This window comes from Engystomops pustulosus, chromosome 2, assembly GCF_040894005.1.
Source record: "Engystomops pustulosus chromosome 2, aEngPut4.maternal, whole genome shotgun sequence".
Taxonomy (NCBI): domain Eukaryota; kingdom Metazoa; phylum Chordata; class Amphibia; order Anura; family Leptodactylidae; genus Engystomops; species Engystomops pustulosus.
In genome coordinates, this window is record NC_092412.1 from 76,443,749 (window position 1) to 76,466,414 (window position 22,666).

The 22,666-nt window shown below is 41.1% G+C and overlaps 1 protein-coding gene across 1 annotated transcript in view; it reads left to right on the forward strand.

Annotated features, from left to right (window-relative positions):
- Positions 1-22,666, forward strand: part of TDRD3 (tudor domain containing 3) — a 181,175-nt gene that overhangs the window by 79,674 nt on the left and 78,835 nt on the right. The window contains exon 4 of the mRNA XM_072135308.1: positions 8,358-8,518. Coding sequence (XP_071991409.1) covers positions 8,358-8,518 — 161 coding nt within the window. The remainder of the gene's footprint in view (positions 1-8,357; positions 8,519-22,666) is intronic.

The following is a 22,666-nucleotide window of genomic DNA, read 5'->3' on the forward strand; positions in this document are numbered from 1 at the left end:
ATATCCCTATGATGCTTGGAGTCCCGTACTCTGCACTGTGGTCGATCCGTGAATTCTTAAAATGCAAAAATATATCCACATAGAGAATTGCTTGAGAATGGCTACATTGAATTAGCGAAAATGTTGCTTTTTTAACTTGTGAATAAATAATAGAACGATACAGAGTGCTGCTTCCCTGTCTTGGATACTCTGGGACTTTGGAGTTTTGAGCCGAACCCTTGCAAGCTTGCATCCTTTTAATCCTCTTTCACTGTGCCGCCCTTCACTTTTGACATACACTCACCGGCCACTTTATTAGGTACACCTGTCCAACTGCTCGTTAACACTTAATTTCTAATCAGCCAATCACATGGCGGCAACTCAGTGCATTTAGGCATGTAGACATGGTCAAGACAATCTCCTGCAGTTCAGACCGAGCATCAGTATGGGGAAGAAAGGTGATTTGAGTGCCTTTGAACGTGGCATGGTTGTTGGTGCCAGAAGGGCTGGTCTGAGTATTTCATAAACTGCTGATCTACTGGGATTTTCACGCACAACCATCTCTAGGGTTTACAGAGAATGGTCCGAAAAAGAAAAAACATCCAGTGAGCGGCAGTTCTGTGGGCGGAAATGCCTTGTTGATGCCAGAGGTCAGAGGAGAATGGGCAGACTGGTTCGAGCTGATAGAAAGGCAACAGTGACTCAAATCGCCACCCGTTACAACCAAGGTAGGCAGAAGAGCATCTCTGAATGCACAGTACGTCGAACTTTGAGGCAGATGGGCTACAGCAGCAAAAGACCACTCCGGGTGCCACTCCTTTCAGCTAAGAACAGGAAACTGAGGCTACAATTTGCACAAGCTCATCGAAATTGGACAGTAGAAGATTGGAAAAACGTTGCCTGGTCTGATGAGTCTCGATTTCTGCTGCGACATTCGGATGGTAGGGTCAGAATTTGGCGTCAACAACATGAAAGCATGGATCCATCCTGCCTTGTATCAACGGTTCAGGCTGGTGGTGGTGGTGTCATGGTGTGGGGAATATTTTCTTGGCACTCTTTGGGCCCCTTGGTACCAATTGAGCATCGTTGCAACGCCACAGCCTACCTGAGTATTGTTGCTGACCATGTCCATCCCTTTATGACCACAATGTACCCAACATCTGATGGCTACTTTCAGCAGGATAATGCGCCATGTCATCAAGCTGGAATCATCTCAGACTGGTTTCTTGAACATGACAATGAGGTCACTGTACTCAAATGGCCTCCACAGTCACCAGATCTCAATCCAATAGAGGATCTTTGGGATGTGGAGGAACGGGAGATTCGCATCATGGATGTGCAGCCGACAAATCTGCAGCAACTGTGTGATGCCATCATGTCAATATGGACCAAAATCTCTGAGGAATGCTTCCAGCACCTTGTTGAATCTATGCCACGAAGAATTGAGGCAGTTCTGAAGGCAAAAGGGGGTCCAACCCGTTACTAACATGGTGTACCTAATAAAGTGGGGTTATCATTGTAATCCCAGCCAGAACTTTTTCGGTCTCTGTGACAATTGGATTTTAAAAATGTTGGGTTGTCATAAGAACCAGGATTAACACTAAAGCTTCATTACAGACAGCTGTGATAACTGTTATAGCTGATCATTATAGCCTAGGACTTTAGTAGAATAAATTACCTATATCCAGAGGTCCGTTTGTAACTAGGGGTCATATGCAAGTCGAGTGTTCTTAAGTAGGGGACTGCCTGTATGTGAATATATGTATATACACATAAATATAGAATAGCGTGTTTTTATATCATATATAATATCTTACTATGCACACATACAAATCACTATGCATATGCACTATTGTATATACATGATTATATTTATACATACTCAAACTGAGCATATACCTACTTACATATCTGTACGCAACTTGGTATATAGTGTACCATATACATACACTTTGGGCAATGTTCTGCAGGGATGTCCCCTTGACATGTAGGATATACCTATGTATGTATGTAATACGACAGCACAAAGCAACCAGCTATGCAGGAGTCAACCCACAGTGGGTTAGTTTAGTAAACTGTACAGCCTATTAGAAGGTTTTATGGTGGCTTTAGGTTACTGACAGATGCAATGTAGAATGTAAACAATTCGTATTTACATCATATGAGACCCAATTGATCTGCCATAAAAAGGTCCAGAGTGCCCCAGCTAACAATCCCCTGCTTCCCTTACATGGTTTACCCTGCACCATGTTTAATCATGTGGCTCTGCCTGGTACTGCAACCCAGTAATTTCCTTTTAACTTAATGTAAGTAAGATTAGGATCGTAAAAATCACATAAAATATCTGCTGAGATTTGTCAAGATAAATGTGATAAAAAAAAAGGAGTTTTTATAAAATATGTGTAGTTGTACGCTTTAAGGGGTATTCCAGGAATAAGCATAATTCCTATACAAATAACTTGGTAATAATATAAGCTAATATTTAATTAGTTGTTATTTAAAATGTTGCTTCCCTTAGAAGAAAAATGCTGCAGACATAGACTGTAATGAGGAATTAAAATGCTACTGGCCCTTTAATCAGTCTGTTAATAGTTTGGCTGTAGTCAGTTGGTTGCAGTGCATCCAGTATGGCCGGTGTTGTGGTGATGTACAGTGATGGCAGTTACACATCATCACTATGGTAACACTATGGTATATCATCACTGGGAGCAGAGCATAAGAGGGAGGAGGAGTTACTGACAATTTAAGGATTAAGGAACTTGTAGTTTCCAGTGGCGGCTGTCTTGGTTATAACTTCACCTACTTTGGAGAAGCCATAAAATTTTGTGAATCATAAAATCAAACTATTTAAGCTCCATTTTGTAACTACTTACATTGAGTTTTGTTATATTCATTTACTTATAGCGTTATAGGTTTTTGTATCATATTCGTTCATATTCCCGGAATACCCCTTTAATGTACCTAATAAGGTTTACATTGTTGAACTAGTGATACTTCAAAGCAAAAGCTGAGGCACATATATTGAGGTTTATAACTATCTCATTCAATATAAGCTAAACATTTGCTATTGTTTTCAAGTCTGACCCACAAGATTGTCATCTGCAATCTGATTGGTTAGGATAAGCAATTTCTCCACAATGGTCACATAATTTTAGGCTTTTGATTACATCTGTCGTCTTGTAAGCAGAATATTAGTTAGGTGCCATTACCTCATCTTGTGAATAGGGTGATGACCGGCTATGCCCTATGATCACATGTTTCAGCAGTTCTGCATTGCATTTCTTTTCTGCTCTGTCTATACAGTACTTGTTAGCCCTGTGATCACAATGGATTTGAATAGGTTGCAAATTGATTTCTCCCCATACAAGGTTGGATGTAGTCAGACATGAAAGGATACAAAGGGCTTATTATTGCTCGTGTGAGATGCATACTCTAGGGAGGCTGTCCTTATGTAGCACAGCATTGTGAGAAGTCAGGGCTTCTCTGAAACAATTTTTAATACCGGGTGCTGCTTAGTGTCATATTTTATTGCTTCAATGATTTTTCAATGAGAAGTTGAAAATAATTGTTTTCATCATAAAATGATAAACTTCATGTTCCTATTTACATCAGACTAGGGTTAAGAGGTGGGAACAAAATGGCCCAGATCTATAAAACTGGCAATGCGCTAGTATGTACTTTGTGCAAGTTGTGACATATTACTTAAAGGAAACCTGTTGCTACATTTTTTACAAATACAGCTAGTGGCAGGCTCCAATAGAGCCCTATTTACTGACACCCTTCTTTTAGCTAAAAATTTTTGCCCTCATATGCCAATATCATCTTTATAATTTTACCTGGTAGGCAATGATATCTATAGCGGGTCGAGGAGTAGTCTCCTTGGGCTGAATCCAGCAGCTCCTCCCCATGCTTTTCAGCATGCAGCACAGCAGCTTGAAAGGAGACATGGATAGGTGTAAAAGTCCATGCTGAGATTTTGTGTGATCAGATATATGCATTGTGTACAATTTACTTATGTAGTTAGGATAAAGGACCTGAGATGTCACCTTGATCACATGGCATTATGCTGAGAAAGCATGGGGATGAGTTGCTGGAATCAACCCGAGGAGGCCACACCAACCTGGGTAATGGGAAGCAGGAATAAAATTCCTAATGTGGTGAAATTGGCGAATAAATGTTTGCGCCACTTTCTTGTATGCTCGCAATTTATGCCTTTTGCTTTTTGTTCCAATTGACACTTCCACTTTATTCCATGCCTTGGTAAGGTCATGGGGATCCCAAATTTATATAGGTATACTGTCCTCTTACACGTTAGCACGGTGCGTAATCTGACATGTAGCTAAACCTCCCTGTCCTCTTAAGAAAAGACTGTAGAAACTGTAAATCTTCTCTTTATTGATGGTAGACAGGAAAAGGTGAAACTATAGGAAGAATAACAGGTATTCAGAATACATCAAATGATATGGTACATGGAATAGAAAATCTGTCATTCACAACAACATGAGGTAATACATCACTCATACTAAAGCTACAAAGCATGTCAGCATTTACATGGATAATGTGCTCACCAACTATGCTGGAACAGGCTGTTACTAATGAACTTGAGGTACAAACAAGTCATATGAAGTGGCTCCTCAGATGGCTGCTGACAGACTACAGTAACAAGAAATACCCACAATGCCTCAGGACATTTCCCATAATGCATTGAAAACTTCAAGATGGGAAAAGCGCTAAACCACCAGTAGATGGTGCTGTTATCAACCATACACTGCAGACGGAAACCTAAGCAGCCAGATTTTCTGCAGAGGACAGAACAATAGGTTTTAATATGTTTTAATAGATTTTAAAAAATTATAACCTTATAAAAAAACAAATCCTAAGTTTGCCATCTTCTGGCGCGAATAACTTTTTCATACAGTGTACAGATATGTGTCTCATTTTTTGCGGGATGAGATGACTTTTTCATTGCTACAATTTTGGGGACTATACAACCTTTTGATTGCTTTTTATTAAACTTTTTATGAGTTGCAAAATGGTGTAAAAGTGGTGATTCGGACATTTAGGCACTATTTTACGTTACAAGATTCAACACCGGAAATAACCGTTTTTATATTCCGATAGATTGGGCGTTTTGAAATGTGGTGATGCCCAACATGTTTATGAATTTTTTTGTTTTGAACTTTTAGAGTTTAGGCTGCATTTCTCTGAAGTTTAATAATAGAATATTTAAAATTCAAATCACCCCCCCCCTTCCCTAGAACTGATAAAAAACTAAAAAAAAAAACGTAAAAATTACAAACATGTTGGGTAACACCTTGTCCCAAAATTGGTGTACGGAGCTGTGTGAGGTATGTAAAAGTTACTAGGGTCAGCAGATGGTGAAGTTTTATTTTTGTACACATTGTATTGTGTTTTAATACATTTTCACAAATTAAAGGGGACCTGTCACCCAGGGAAAATGCCCCCATCAAATTAGTTCCCCCTCATTCTATCCCCAGCCCCTTTATATTTATTGAATTTTTATTTAGATTTGTGTTTTTATACTTCGTTTAAAACGATCCGAACTCTTATCAAATAAGAGGTCGGATCGTCGTACAAGTTCCCTAGCAGTCGGTCGTATTCATGAAGGGGCCGGCCGACACACCCCCTTCACGCCCCTGTCAGATAGGGAGCTGTAAGACTCGCTGGCAGCAGCGCATGTATTGCGCAATCGCTGCCGGCTCTATGCAATGCAGCGCTGTGCTAATAGCGGCCGCAGAGGGGCTTATTCACAGCGCCGGCCGAACATTCAACCAGTTCTGTGAATAAGCCCCTCTGGGGCCGCTATCAGCACAGCGCTGCATCACATAGAGCCGGCAGCGATTGCGCAATACATGCGCCGCTGCCGGCGAGTCTTACAGGTCCCTGACTGACAGGGGGCGTGAAGGCGGTGTGTCGGCCGGCCCCCTCAGGAATACGGCCGACTGCTAGGGAACTTGTAGAACCTAGAACTGATATAAAAAAAAACGTAAAAATTACAAACATGTTTGGTAACACCTTGTCCCAAAATTGGTGTACAGAGCTGTGTGAGGTATGTAAAAGTTATTAGGGTCAGCAGATGGTGAATTTTTTTTTTGTACACATTGCTTTAATGCGTGAAAATGTATTAAAACACAATACAATCTATATAAATATGGTATCTCAGTGATCGTACCGAACCAAAGAATAAAATAGACATATAATTTGGAGTGCACAGTAAAAGTCGTAAAAACTGAGCCCACAAGAAAATAACGCAAATGCGGTTTTTTCACAAATTTTTGGAATTTCTTTCCAGCTTCCCTGTACACGGCATGGAATAATAAATAATGTCACCGAAAAGTAAAATTTGTTACGCTGAAAAGCTGTAACACAGCTCTGTACATGGAAAAATGAAAAAAAGTTATATATTCTTAAAGGAAACCTACCATTTCAAATGGTAGGTTTAAGCTGTAAACACCGAGCACCAGCTCAGGGTGAGCTGGTGCCGGTGCTTAGTTTTGTTAGTGTTAAAACCGCGGTATCGCGGTTTTACCACTTTTTAAACTTTATAGCAGAAGCCGCTTCGGCGCTGCGCGCGACCGTGCGCGCGCAACGCCTGCGGCATTTCCTATGTAGGCGCGCGCACGATCGTGTGCACGCAGCGCTGAAGCAGTTTCTGCTATAAAGTTTAAAAAGTGTTAAAACCGCGATACCGCAGTTTTAACACTAACGAAACTAAGCACCGGCACCAGCTCACCCTGAGCTGGTGCTCGGTGTTTACAGCTTACACCTGCCATTTGAAATGGTAGGTTTCCTTTAAGTATGCAGCCTTTTTTCACTCCATACCTCAAGGGGTTAATAGGGTCACCTATATTATACTTACCCTGTTAAAGTTTACAAGTGCCACGGTTTACATGATCTTCTGGGCAGCAGCATTTGGGACTTCATGTGACCTCCGTGTCCTGCTGGCTTCCGGCGGATGGCGGGGGCCTTGATGAATAAGATACAGGAAGTCTTGCTGTCCGTGGATCAAATGACCCGCAGCTCCAGGCAAACTTTAAAAGGGTTAAAGTAATATGAGTGACCCTATTAGGGTCTTGTACGTACCATGTTACAGTTTAGTATAAGTGGCCATCTTCTTTAAATAGCTGCTACCTATTCTGCAGGGATGTACACAGGTTCCCCCGGGCTTGAGCTCTGAGAACCTGTGTAGCCTGGAGCTCACTTTCCATACTTCTCTCAAAGGTTTATTAGGTTTTACAATGATAAGAAACTAATGTGTGTTTGGGAATGTTACTGGCATCCAGCTCTGCAGGTCTGCTTTCAGGAATTATTTTTAGGTTAAGAGCTGTCACTCCATGGAAAGCTGTAACCCAAACTGCATTGTGTAGGATGTGTAGGAGGCCATTTCTAGTACATTGCCTTATTGAACCATGTATAAATTACTTATTTCTAGTTTCCAATTACAATTTATTTCCATAAAGGAATACACTTATTAGATATTGAATCCAAAATTATATTGACTTCAGAGCGGACACAGATAAATGTTTTGCCCATCCTTGTGCAGCATAATAGCCCATTTGAATGAGACTTTCCAATGGATCTGGAGATGTGGACTTCAGAATTACATTGAAGTCAATGGATCCATGTACGGTTCTGGATGAATCATAGATGATTCTGGAGAACTAGGTTTTGTGAAAGCATGTTTTTTTTTTTTTTTTTTTTCCAAACCTGAAACTAATGAAGCTTATGAGTCAGAAGAGCAAACCCCTTCAGTGCTATATATTCACACTATGGAGAATCATGTCTCGCCCTACCCCACTCCCTCTGCACTTCCCTCTTTCCTGTGCCTAATGTAATCTAACATAGTGGAAAGGGGGTAGTGCTCCTTGCTCAATGTAACAGCCTGTGATTCTGCAGCACAGAGGAGCTCTGTGCTGCAGTGCCGGTACTGTGAAAGTTCTTCTAGTAACGGTGCAGGGGCTTTGACCAACAATCAGGGAGTGTTTTGTATTTCTGTATGATGCAAGGACTCCTGTCCTGTGCAATGCGTGCTGTCCTTGGGATCGGACCTATTTACTGGTCCGTTTTCACTGTTATGTGCAGTTCACTACTGTATCCAGTCACTGCAACCGTTGTGTGACAACAATACATGTAAGCAGAGTTCATTAATAGTGGGTACCACTAAAACATTAGTACAAGAGTAGCAGGGATTTGCAACAAGAGTCTTCTGTTTCTTTCTTTTTTTTTCACGCTATTGTAGGATGTTTCAAAGTAAATACTGTTTGCTTATTCAAAGTAGTAACATCTTCTAAAACTACAGTGTACTGTACTTTATAATTCTGTTTGCTTTTCTTCTAAATCTGTTCTACCTTTTCCAGATAGATGGCCCATGTGTTTTACAAATTCAGAAAATCCGCAATATTTCTGCACCAAAAGACCATGAAGAATCTCAGGCAGCTCCTAGAATGCTTCGTTTACAGATGACGGATGGTCATACATCCTGCACGGCCATAGAGTTTAATCACCTGTCTAAAGTCAGGTATGTGCTGTTCATATGAATCATGATACAAAGATGGCTTTTTCTGTTTCAGGTTTATATTCTAGCTTATTTGATAAATTCCAAATGATCTTATACTGCATCTTCTGAAGTTTCTCTCTTGTACAGTTCCTTGTATTCTACAAACAAAACCTATCCATAAGCTTTCTTCAGACATCATATTCTATTTTTAAATTACACTTGTATTATAGGAAATCTATGGCTTTAATCTATTTAAGCCAAGCATGATAAACCAGGGTACATTGCTCATGTACGCAGGAAGTCATCATCTTATATTTGTTATCCTTTGCCTCCTGCCTTCTAAAATCAACTTTTAAAGTTATGCTTATGAGCCTGGAGTGCCCTTCTTTTGTGCAGATTCACAGGCTGTTACGCTGTACGGGAGCACTCACTCCTCCCTCTGCTTGCTGTAATTGCACTGCAGCAGAGGAAGTTTCAGCACACAGTGGGAGGGGGAAGGTACTGAGGGAGTAGAGGGAGAGGGAGAGTGTAACAGCCTGTGTAGCTGCAGAATGGAGGGGCTCTGATTACACTCCCAGGAGTTCTTTAGACTCATAAGCGTCATTTTAAAAGTTGATTTTAGAAGGAAGCAGGCCATGGATAAATAATACAAGAAGATTACCACAGTTATGGTGCCTGGATGTTCGAGTCCGTGTCCCTGGTTATCATATGTAATTTTGATGGTAGATTTCCTTTAACCTCTCTAGGATTACACATGGTCTTTCTACGTCGCTGCAGTTTCTTCTGCTAATCGTGGGAGCAGGACCAGGAAGTATGTATTTTAAAGATGGTACCAAGATGTTAGTGAGTTGCATCTTGATTTCAGTGGGTCACATGATTGGCACCATATATGCATTATACAGGACTGATCTAATACATCAATTCTAGAAGGCGAAATGTGTGTGTATTACAGAACTGGTGGATTTGCTGTTCTCTAAAGAAATTAGCAAATGGCCTAAAGTGTAGGCTGCCATTTGTGAAGAAAGCTGTTTCTCTAAATCTGCTTGTGATAGCTGTTCTAGACATATACATAGTTGTAGAAGTCTTCAGATTTTGTTTTCATCAGCAGTTTTCATTTTTGGTGGCCAATTATCCAGCCTTGCCTGAAAATGCTTGACGTGGTGTATATTTAACATGTAACCAATGTCAGTACTGCGTTCTATAAAGCCGGTCCTGCTATAATGGCTTTGCTCTGTGAGATTAGGCACTTTATACCTGTATATGATTCTGTATTTGAATCCTAGTTGAAGGTTTGCACTATTCTGTAACTGCTATAATTGGCCACTATCTGATCATCGCCGGTTTTGATTAATGAATAGCCGGCTACTTCTCTGTAAAGGTGTCAGTTTAATGGCTTCAAGCGCTCTGTGGGAATTCACTTACATAATTACAGTACAGGATGATGGGGCCGCTGAGGCTGGGGCACACAGATAAGAACCTCTATTTATATACTCTATCCAGCTGTCATGTAACGCAGTGCACCCTACATGCAGGACGGTCACCTGTAAAACCTCAGCCTTCATTATTTTGCATTGAAAATTGTTGTATTGTGCTCTATGTGAAAATATCCTGTCAGGAGTAATTCGGCCCTAGGCCACTTGTATTATAACCTATATCCAAATGCCCATTATGTGATGGTAAGTCCTACATATAAACAGTCTTTCTTTTCTCTGAAACCATGTGTAGTGCAATACACATCAGGTTAGGGACACAAGGGACTGCAGAGATAGAAAAACAAACAAATCTTAATGGGGATGTCTTAGACTGTATCTGATTAATATGGGAAAAACACCCGATCACTAGGGCTTCAATTTCTTGAACCCATAAGGATCGGGAGAATGGAGACTGAAAACCTCTAAGTTCTCCCTGCACATCTAATGGAGTCCTGGCATGGCGTGTTCTAAGAGTTCCATAGATGGGAATGGAGCACATGTCATGTATGTTCACAGGGAAGACTGAGAATTTCAGCCCTCTGTTCTCCTAATCACTGTATTATATGAGCTAACGCCACACTTCCTATACTGTGGATAATCCCTTGACACAAAAGGTCTGTAGCTGTGACATATATATATACACTCACCGTCCACTTTATTAGGTACACCATGCTAGTAACGGGTTGGACCCCCTTTTGCCTTCAGAACTGCCTCAATTCTTCGTGGCATAGATTCAACAAGGTGCTGGAAGCATTCCTCAGAGATTTTGGTCCATATTGACATGATGGCATCACACAGTTGCCGCAGATTTGTCGGCTGCACATCCATGATGCGAATCTCCCGTTCCACCACATCCCAAAGATGCTCTATTGGATTGAGATCTGGTGACTGTGGAGGCCATTTGAGTACAGTGAACTCATTGTCATGTTCAAGAAATCAGTCTGAGATGATTCCAGCTTTATGACATGGCGCATTATCCTGCTGAAAGTAGCCATCAGATGTTGGGTTCATTGTGGTCATAAAGGGATGGACATGGTCAGCAACAATACTCAGGTAGGCTGTGGCGTTGCAACGATGCTCAATTGGTACCAAGGGGCCCAAAGAGTGCCAAGAAAATATTCCCCACACCATGACACCACCACCACCAGCCTGAACCGTTGATACAAGGCAGGATGGATCCATGCTTTCATGTTGTTGATGCCAAATTCTGACCCTACCATCCGAATGTCGCAGCAGAAATCGAGACTCATCAGACCAGGCAACGTTTTTCCAATCTTCTACTGTCCAATTTCGATGAGCTTGTGCAAATTGTAGCCTCAGTTTCCTGTTCTTAGCTGAAAGGAGTGGCACCCGGTATGGTCTTCTGCTGCTGTAGCCCATCTGCCTCAAAGTTTGACGTACTGTGCATTCAGAGATGCTCTTCTGCCTACCTTGGTTGTAACGGGTGGCAATTTGAGTCACTGTTGCCTTTCTATCAGCTCGAACCAGTCTGCCCATTCTCCTCTGACCTCTGGCATCAACAAGGCATTTCCGCCCACATAACTGCCGCTCACTGGATGTTTTTTCTTTTTCGGACCATTCTCTGTAAATCCTAGAAATGGTTGTGCGTGAAAATCCCAGTAGATCAGCAGTTTCTGAAATACTCAGACCAGCCCTTCTTGCACCAACAACCATGCCACGTTCAAAGGCACTCAAATCACCTTTCTTCCCCATACTGATGCTCGGTTTGAACTGCAGGAGATTGTCTTGACCATGTCTACATGCCTAAATGCACTGAGTTGCCGGCATGTGATTGGCTGATTAGAAATTAAGTGTTAACGAGCAGTTGGACAGGTGTACCTAATAAAGTGGCCGGTGAGTGTATATCTATATCCATATAAAGGTAAAACAATGATGATGTATACTCCCCATAGGAGGCATAGACAATATAGATATTTTTAAAATAGCAAAGCCTCCACTATGGCGTTACCTCAGATGTGCAAGTGTGTTTTTCTGACTATATTGGGGAAAATACAGTCATATATTGACAAATATATTCTATGGATAATTTTTATATGATTTTTATATGATTTTATATGTTGCAAAGAAACTAGAAGGTATCTTACAGATGTGACGGGAATGTGAGTATCTCTGCCAATAAGAAAGAAGAGCCATTTGTCCCCCATGTCACACATCAGTTTACGATAAATATTCCTGACAAATAAAATTCTCTATAAGTCACGGTAATGGTCTCCTAATGTCCTACTTTTATCATCATTTCCAAGTATTGTAATCTACACATGATAATATAACGCTGATCTTTTGAACTACAGAATATGATGTTGTCCTAATGGAGATTTTTCCAAACTGATGTAAAGGAAAAGTGAAGCTGTGACTCATTATGAGGAGTCGATATCTATTATTTTCTGTGCCCTGATTGGTTACACTGGGAAATAACATAATGGTGCTCCAATTTTCAGAAATCTTTCCCTATGTTGAACATATCATGATATCAGAACTGGACAGAGTAACTGCCGGCTGGCCTGTGGGATGTTTGCTGTGAAGGTGGTTTTGTTGAGATCCCTTTAGACGAGCTGTGCTCTAAATAGAACGAGTGGGGTTAGTCTAGTGCTCTTTGTGTCCTTCATGTGAAATGAGCACTAATTTATGTTGTTTTGCTTCTATAATAACAGAAATAACCTAGAAATGTATACACCATAATTTGTACACGGCACAGGAAATACTTGAGACAAATTGCTGTTATCTAAGTTATGTAGAGCATATTTAGCCAAAAGCCATTGTCCGTTTTTACCATTTTTCTTAATGTGCACTTTTTCCTCTATGGAGTTGTTTCCCTCTGAAATGTTCATTGTGTGTTTTAACTCAATTTTCTTTAGAGAGAAACTGAATCGTGTTGTTTTCTTTCCCATTAACATATTGGATATATAAGTTCATGACTATAAAATGCATAAGGTGGGAAGGTCAGATATTCACTTAAGAATACAGCTTCCTTTCTAATCCCATCTAATTCACTTACAGGTCTGTAAATCTTATTTTTTTACACTTTTTCTATTATGCCTCAGTGTTATATTTCATTATTTTAAGTGCAACATTCATATAATGAAGGTAAACGCCCATTAGATAATTGCTACATTTATCGCATTTTGTGCTTACTAGCATATGGAATTAAAAAGCGCATTCTTTGTCACGCTGAAGAATTATATTCTTTTTTTGTTATGTTTCAGTCTGAGAAAGTGTTAACTAGTTTATTATGGTCTCTACAGGGTAATGAAAAAATGTCTGTTAATAGGGTATTTGACTTCTGTGACCCCGGCAACTGGCAGAATGGGGGGACTACATCGGCAGCCCAAAAGTAAATCTGACTTCCTGAATGGCAGCATCTTTTATCACAAATGTCATAATTAGACATATTAGTTTTTAAAAGTATTTAGCATTTTGAAAAACAAAACATTGTTTTTGTATTTATTCCTTTTATACAGTACATTGCACAACACTCCCTCTCCCTTCAATTATTTACCTCCCCCTTCCTTGAGCCAGCATTATGACAGGGTCTTAATGCTTGTTTCAAAAGGATAGATGCATTTCTTTCTGTTTTTTATTTCAATTTTATATGATACAAAGGGGAAAAGAGAAAAAATAAGAAAATCAATCATTTATAACAATACGTATTATATATTTCACAAATACACGAAAAAGTAAAAGATTAGAAAAAGAAAGAAATAAAAAAAAGAAAATAACCCAGCAATAATCATATGTAAGTGCATTTAGCCATATAGAGCCTAAATTAATTACCACAATCTACAATCATTAAAATGTAAAATCTTTCTATGTACATCTAACACACCATATTCCCACATACATTGTTCTGTCCTCCTCCAGGTTATTAACCCCGGAAATGACATCCTGGATTGTGGGACAGAAGATAGATTTCCTGTTCTAGCTGCCCTGGCTACTGAACAAACCTACCGTATTTAACCCTCATAGAAGTAAATATTAGTCATTCTACTAGAGGCTATGTACCCCTTTGTATGAAATTTGAACACAATTTGAGTGATTTCTACACATAAAATTATTGTCCCCAGCCTGTAATGCATTCAATCATTGAGATAACAGGAAGGTACTGCTTTATTCCCTTTCCCATCATATCATATAACGAAGTTTCCTTTCCATTTACATCCGAACAAATTTGATTAAGAAATAGAAATGCCACCTCTTAATTTATCATTAGCTTTTATAAACCTAATAAAACTTGCATGTTCCTTCTGTTCTAGACCCCTATTAGCCTATTAGACCTCTTAGATCTAACGGGGAATGTGATTGGAGGATGTAGAGGGGTGTTCCATCAGAAGTGACCATCCCCTTAGTGTACCTAGAAGATAAAACTAAATTTTCAATAAAATTCAAGATCTTTTACAAACAGCAGAAAAGCACTATAAGTGTCATAAAGTATGAGAAAAATTACTTCTACATCTCTCATGTACTTACATGGAAGAATTTGGTTTTCATAAATAAACCAGAGGCTTGCCAATACTTCCTCCTCTGCAGTGAATGACTCTATGGGGCACATCTATCATCAGTTTTTCCTAATTGATTCATGTAGTGTTTCTTTAGTGAATTTGTGACTTTATAAAACAAAAGTCTTCAAACTTTGCAATCAGTTCCAAGCTAATTTCTATACCCGCTCAGCCACAGATTAGCACCAAAAATAAATGTTTCTCTTTGCAGTTTTTAATTACTTTTACCAAGAGGATAGCAGCAGTTTTCTGGCACAGTTTTCTCTGGGTTTTCCACCTTTTCACCACCTCACACGGTTGGCGATGAACATAGGGTCATGGGGCTCCTACACAGATTCTGGAGCACTAGAATTTTCAGTCCTGGTATCTGAGAATTGTAAACTGTCAGAGAGGCGGTGCTGGAGCAAAAGAATGGCTGTGTGTTTTTGCTTCTCTTATCTTCTGACACTCTCCATTCAGCTGCAGACAATGTCAAAGAAGTTGCTGTGTATGTGCACAGAGTGATCTCCTTTTGCTAATCTATCACACTGTCTGCTGGTGTTGCTACGCTCCTGACACTTGTTAGCATCGCCACAAAGAAAACAGGAGAATGGAGACCCAGCCATAGGGGACTAAGTAACTGTGGATAGGTAAGTATAGAAATCCATATGCAATGAGCAGATGGTAGCAGGGAACAAGCAGATGGGTTCAAAATTGTCCCCATATTTACACAATTAATGATAAAAATATAGGAGCAGTACCCTACAGTTTCCGGAAAATGTAACTGAAAGTAATGCATGATAAATTGGCTTGGTGCAAGATGCTAAATATATCCTGAATGCCAAATAACCAAGGGACTGCATAGCAATATGAGTCAGCATTTAGTACACAGATAAATAAGGTAGTGCAGATGGGCACTTCACACAAAACCGTTAAGGCAAACCACTGATGTGGCCTACAATGTAGGGTCATTGAGTGTTACACCATGTATATCAGATGTAAGTATCAGACGTTAGAATGGATAGATTCTAAAACATATATGTACCGTCTCACATATACTATTACATTGAAAAATCGACACAAAACCTATGTTTGTTCACAATTTATAAATCTTTATTATCCATGTTTGTTACATAAACAAATAATTAATTAAAAACATTCCATTAAAAAAAATAAACATACACTAATTGCAACCGTGTGAACTGTGGAGGAAAGGGGGGAGTCCCAACATATGGTAAAAGCCACAGTATACATTCTACAACACTTATCATAAAGTGCATACAAAAATTGCCATTGTGAAAGGCCATTCCCGGCAATGAACCCTGTAACATTTTTCAACACTTACATTTTTTTAATAAAAAGTGATCAAAAGGTACAGTCCCCAAAATGGTAACAATGAAAATATCATCACATCCCACAAAAAATGGCACCTCACACACGTGCGCTGATGAAAAAGTTATTGGTGTCGGCATAGGGAGAAATGAAGAAAATTAAAAAAAAAATGCATTTAAACCTAATAACCAATATAAATTTGGTATTCCTGCACGGGTTTTAAAGACACTTATGTCCGATCAGCCTATTAGGGGAAAATGGTCAAAAGACAGGGTCTGTGGCTGCTGGAATCCCAACAACTATAGGAGCAGGTACCTGCATTTTTTATCTCATAACAAGAGACTAAATGTTGTTATTTTGTCTTTTGTTTTATTTTGGGGGGTGGTTGTTTTCTACTTTATACGCTATCATTGCGTTTTGAAACACATTACATTGTGGCCCTGTCCCATCTCCCCTCTCATATTGTAGTCCCCGTCTCATCTCCCCTCTCATATTGCAGTCCCCGTCCCATCTCCCCTCTCATATTGTGGTCCCCGTCTCATCTCCCATCTCATATTGCGGTCCCCGTCCCATCTCCCCTCTCATATTGCGGTCCCCGTCCCATCTCCCCTCTCATATTGTAGTCCCCGTCCCATCTCCCCTCTCATATTGTACTCCCCGTCTCATCTCCCCTCTCATATTGTACTCCCCGTCTCATCTCCCCTCTCATATTGTAGTCCCCGTCCCATCTCCCCTCTCATATTGTACTCCCCGTCCCATCTCCCCTCTCATATTGTAGTCCCTGTCCCATCTCCCCTCTCATATTGTAGTCCCTGTCCCATCTCCCCTCTCATATTGTAGTCCCTGTCCCATCTCCCCTCTCATATTGTAGTCCCCGTCTCATCTCCCCTCTCATATTGTAGTCCCCGTCTCATCTCCCATCTCATATTGTAGTCCCCGTCTCATCTCCCCTCTCATATTGTACTCCCCGTCCCATCTCCCCTCTCATATTGTACTCCCCGTCCCATCTCCCCTCTCATATTGTACTCCCCGTCCCATCTCCCCTCTCATCTTGCAGTCCCCGTCCCATCTCCCCTCTCATATTGTAGTCCCCGTCCCATCTCCCCTCTCATATTGTAGTCCCCGTCCCATCTCCCCTCTCATATTGTACTCCCTGTCTCATCTCCCCTCTCATATTGTACTCCCCGTCCCATCTCCCCTCTCATATTGTACTCCCCGTCTCATCTCCCCTCTCATATTGTACTCCCCGTCTCATCTCCCCTCTCATATTGTAGTCCCTGTCCCATCTCCCCTCTCATATTGTAGTCCCTGTCCCATCTCCCCTCTCATATTGTAGTCCCTGTCCCATCTCCCCTCTCATATTGTAGTCCCTGTCCCATCTCCCCTCTCATATTGTAGTCCCTGTCCCATCTCCCCTCTCATATTGTAGTCCCTGTCCCATCTCCCCTCTCATATTGTAGTCCCCGTCCCATCTCCCCTCTCATATTGTAGTCCCCGTCCCATCTCCCCTCTCATATTGTAGTCCCCGTCCCATCTCCCCTCTCATATTGTACTCCCTGTCTCATCTCCCCTCTCATATTGTACTCCCCGTCCCATCTCCCCTCTCATATTGTACTCCCCGTCTCATCTCCCCTCTCATATTGTACTCCCCGTCCCATCTCCCCTCTCATATTGTAGTCCCTGTCCCATCTCCCCTCTCATATTGTAGTCCCTGTCCCATCTCCCCTCTCATATTGTAGTCCCTGTCCCATCTCCCCTCTCATATTGTAGTCCCCGTCTCATCTCCCATCTCATATTGTAGTCCCCGTCTCATCTCCCATCTCATATTGTAGTCCCCGTCTCATCTCCCCTCTCATATTGTACTCCCCGTCCCATCTCCCCTCTCATATTGTACTCCCCGTCCCATCTCCCCTCTCATATTGCAGTCCCCGTCCCATCTCCCCTCTCATATTGTAGTCCCCGTCCCATCTCCCCTCTCATATTGTAGTCCCCGTCCCATCTCCCCTCTCATATTGTACTCCCTGTCTCATCTCCCCTCTCATATTGTACTCCCCGTCCCATCTCCCCTCTCATATTGTACTCCCCGTCTCATCTCCCCTCTCATATTGTACTCCCCGTCTCATCTCCCCTCTCATATTGTAGTCCCCGTCCCATCTCCCCTCTCATATTGTAGTCCCCGTCCCATCTCCCCTCTCATATTGTAGTCCCCGTCCCATCTCCCCTCTCATATTGTAGTCCCTGTCTCATCTCCCCTCTCATATTGTACTCCCCGTCCCATCTCCCCTCTCATATTGCAGTCCCCGTCTCATCTCTCCTCTCATATTGTAGTCCCCGTCCCATCTCCCCTCTCATATTGCAGTCCCTGTCCCATCTCCCCTCTCATATTGCAGTCCCCGTCCCATCTCCCCTCTCATATTGCAGTCCCCGTCCCATCTCCCCTCTCATATTGTAGTCCCCGTCCCATCTCCCCTCTCATATTGTACTCCCTGTGCCATCTCCCCTCTCATATTGTACTCTCCGTCTCATCTCCCCTCTCATATTGTACTCCCCGTCTCATCTCCCCTCTCATATTGTAGTCCCCGTCCCATCTCCCCTCTCATATTGCAGTCCCCGTCTCATCTCCCCTCTCATATTGTAGTCCCCGTCCCATCTCCCCTCTCATATTGTAGTCCCCGTCCCATCTCCCCTCTCATATTGTACTCCCCGTCCCATCTCCCCTCTCATATTGTGGTCCCCGTCCCATCTCCCCTCTCATATTGTGGTCCCTGTCTCATCTCCCCTCTCATGTTGTAGTCCCTGTCTCTTATTACCATGTCCCTCATCCTATCATGATACTACTGTTGTAGAGCCAGATGTCCAAATAGGAAATCCTTTTGTCTTTGCATACAAGCCTTCTAATGAGATTAGATGGGTCTACTTGCAAACAGTGTAGCCCCCTAAAGCATTAAGATGAGTGATAAACTTGACCATTTGCATTATTTACTTAATCTGTTTTGTTAGCTCATTAATATTTTCCTATTTTCATTATATAAAATAGGCATACGAAAACCTGGCTATTGTCCCAAAGTGTTTGCTGCCCAGAAAGTGGCTTGCATAGAAATGATCCAAAATTACAGATGTGTCCTTGAAAACAAACCCAAGATTTGCTGAATTCAGCACATTTCGAAGTTATTCAGCAACATGGTGTTTGCTATAAGATATTTCTGCAGAATAGAGAAAAGGTGAAGGAGAAGAGGATCTACAGACATGCATGCATTTTTCATTATGATCCATACTACCAATGTACAGATTGGCTGCTACAATTGCAGCCAAATAATTTATGACTCTACAGGATAAATTCTCTGCTGAGCGGCAAAATGTTACATTCCAGACCATTAACCACGTACCATTTAATTTTCGTAGGCTTGCAATTATGAATCTGAAAAATATCATTGCAATTTGGCAAAGTGTTGAAAATCGACTTCAGTATACTGATAGAGCAATGTCTGTAGAATGTGTATAAATGGATGCTATGCCATTTCTAAATATTACTATTTTTACTGACAACCCTGTTTGAAATGTAAAATGTTATTTGTGCAATGTACTTATCCAGACTTTATCCCCATCATTGTAAATGTAAATCCTATAAGAGCAAAAACCAAGTCTAATAATATGGACAAATACCCTCGAGCCACAATCTAAAAAAATATATTTAATTGAAACTTCATGGTCCTCTGTCACATAAAATATTGAGTAATTGTGAAGTGTAAAGAAAATGATACATGGTTTTGCAAATAAAAAAGTGTGATGTGCATATGTATTAAGCCCCCACTGTAGGATGTTTCCACCAGCTTTGCACATCTGGAGGCTGGAATTTTTGTCTATTCTTGGCAAGTAGCTCTAGTTCAGTCAGATTATTTGGAGAACATTTGTGAATATTAATTTAATCTAACTTGGGTCATCTAGCTTTGCATAGAACATGCATATATTGTAGTCAGAATCATTCCAGAGTCCTTCAAGAAGTGGATTCTGGTTGTTGGGAACAAAAATCCGCATCACCTATATCTCAGAACGAACACACTTATAGAGGTAAAATTGTCTGTTAATTGGTGAACTCAATCAGAAAATCTACAGAAAGGGATGAAATGATATCCCTCTCCGCTTATAACGATTCAAGCAGATGCAAGTCAGTCTGGTTGTGTAGTGGTGATGCCAGGCAAACTTATTTAGGGGACCCAGTGTCCAAAGATGCACAGCAAACCTTCAAATACCAGGGAATTAAAGGAGTTTGCATGACATTGAAAGCGCTCTCTCTCATCAAAATCCTCCAAAATGACCATGGTATCTTATCTTTGTCAACCAGGTGGAACCTGGTCCCCAGAACTACCTATGATTATTCAAAAAATATTTTGGGCAGAAGAGAACCTAGATTTTTTTGATTTCAGCATTTCTAAAGGGGTCCAAAAATCATAAATGGGGTTTCTTAAGCTGGAATTATCTTGACCCTCACGAGCAACATTGTAGAGTCAGTAAGCCAAACTTCCAACTCCTCAATTTCCAGAGCTTCTACTCCAGCTCCACATAAATGGTCACTGTCCTGATTTCCTGGTCAATCGATCAGTGTTTCTTATTCCTCTAATGTATCACAGAGGAGCTTCACTCCTGAGCATGTACAGGAAGTGCAGCCACATTTGTCTCAACTAAAAGGAGGATCACAGGTGCACAAGCTGTGCAGACAGGCCACATGCAGCATGTGAAGCCATGAAAAGTTTTCACTGCTCCCGTCTTATCTGCTTACCCTTCGTTCTGTGTCCTGACTCCTGACACTGGTTTTATGCGTAGATTTCCTTCAGGAGGCCATTCCAAAGGATTAATACCACGTTGAAGGTACAAATTTCTGATTTTAAGTGCTTCCTTTTACTTCCGCCTCACAGAACACAGATGGGTCCGTAGGTTTATAAAAGCACGAAGCAGACTTTGTCCTTCTATAAGATCAGGATATCTCTTGATAGTCTTTGATTCCTTTATGAAAGATCCCTTCACACCTTAATAAGAGTGTAGCCTAAAAGGAAGCTTTTCTTTAACATTTTCGCAAATAGTTACTCTAAAATTAGATCCCAGCCTCTTACTTAAAGGGAACCTGTCACCGCTGTTTAAAAAAAAAATGAAACTAAGACAGGTTCCCATAGAGCCCTTTAGTCCTAAGGGCACCCATTTATCAACTAACACTGGCGATGCACAGAAAAACAAAAAATCACATTTTTATTCTGTACCTGGTAACCAGGGAGAACCCAGTGAGTCCACGTGGGAGGATCACCGCGGCTCGAGTCCTCGCCCTCCTCTGTGCACATCAGCCAGCGCACGCCCCCTGTATGATTTTTCCTACATCGCACAGCCGACTTCCCACGCACGCGCACTGGCTGCTCTCAGCTGTGTCACTGCTTACCAGCGAGCAGGAAGCCAGGGAGCTGCATGACGTAGGAAAGATGGAGGCGTGCGCTGGCTTATGTGCACAGAGGAGGGCGAGGACTCGAGCCGCGGTGATCCTCCCACGTGGACTCGCTGGGTTCTCCCTGGTTACCAGGTACAGAATAAAATGTGATTTTTTGCTTTTCTATGCATCGCCAGTGTTAGTTGATAAATGGGTGCCCTTAGGGCTAAAGGGCTCTATGGGAACCTGTCTTAGTTTCATTTTTTTGGAACAGCGGTGACAGGTTCCTTTTAAGGTAGTCCCAGACATCCATAGAAATCAAGAAGTTATTCTGCCCTCATTTTATAAAAATCCAGGTAATGCCAGAGAACTTCTTTGGCATACGCTAGAAAGAAGATCTGTTATTGACTATTTAAAGGGCTACCAATAAGACTAAATCACCCTTTTAGGATGTGTGCTAGGCGTTGTTTCAACGACTAATGGATGTCCACCTGTTTTTCTGTGGGTTACCACACCCTGCAATGGATTCCACGTCCCCACATATGAGCAGACTGCTGAGCTGCAAATTTTGAAGGTCCTATTTTTGCTGATTTTGCAGCTTAGCCTAAGCTCTGTAACCTTAATCTGTATGTATCTAACAATCTAAGTGACTGAGAAACTTTCTCTGTGCTCACATACTCTTTTATTTTTGCCATTTAAAAAAAAGTGTTGAAAAAAGTTCCCTATCCCATGACATTTGGCAGCTCTCTGTAATTTCTGCAGGAAGAGGGCAGCAGCGTCTTGGATAAGAAACCATTAGTATGTTTCATTCTCTAAGGATTGTCTTCTGATTTCTTCTAGCTCCCTGGTTCTTTTCAGCCCTGTTGCTCTTGCTGATGTGTTAATACAAGACTGGTTTGGATTTCACATAAATTCTATAGGTCTTTTAAAAAAGGATGTTCAGTTCTCAGACTTGGAAAACTTAATGGTTGACTAACTTTAACCTGTGTTGAAATTTTACACCTGCAGAAAATCAAATATAACTGGTAATTGAATATTCAATCACATGTAACTCACAAAAAGACTGATCCACAGCTTAAGGTTTTCTGGACAAAAGGCTTGAATCGCATGAGTTGATACTTTGCATGCAAACCAGGTGCTCAGACCCCTCAGTTGTAAGGTGTTATTTGATAAATTAGTCAGGAATGCAAAAATCTAAACAGTGGACTGAAAATACTGTATGCATTCAGTAGGTCATATGCTTACTAATTTTGTATCACAAGCAATATCTTCATTGGAAAGAAAAAAAATCAAGGATGTAGAGTATGTAAGAAGTGATATATAGTGTTTTTTTTTTCATTGCACTGAATAAGATGTTAAAAAATGCAATATCCAAATTAGAATTGTCTTCAATCTATGTCCAGTTTGTGCCAGGAAAAGATCTGTAGGAACTTAAACTTTTGCATAGTAAATTAAAATCATT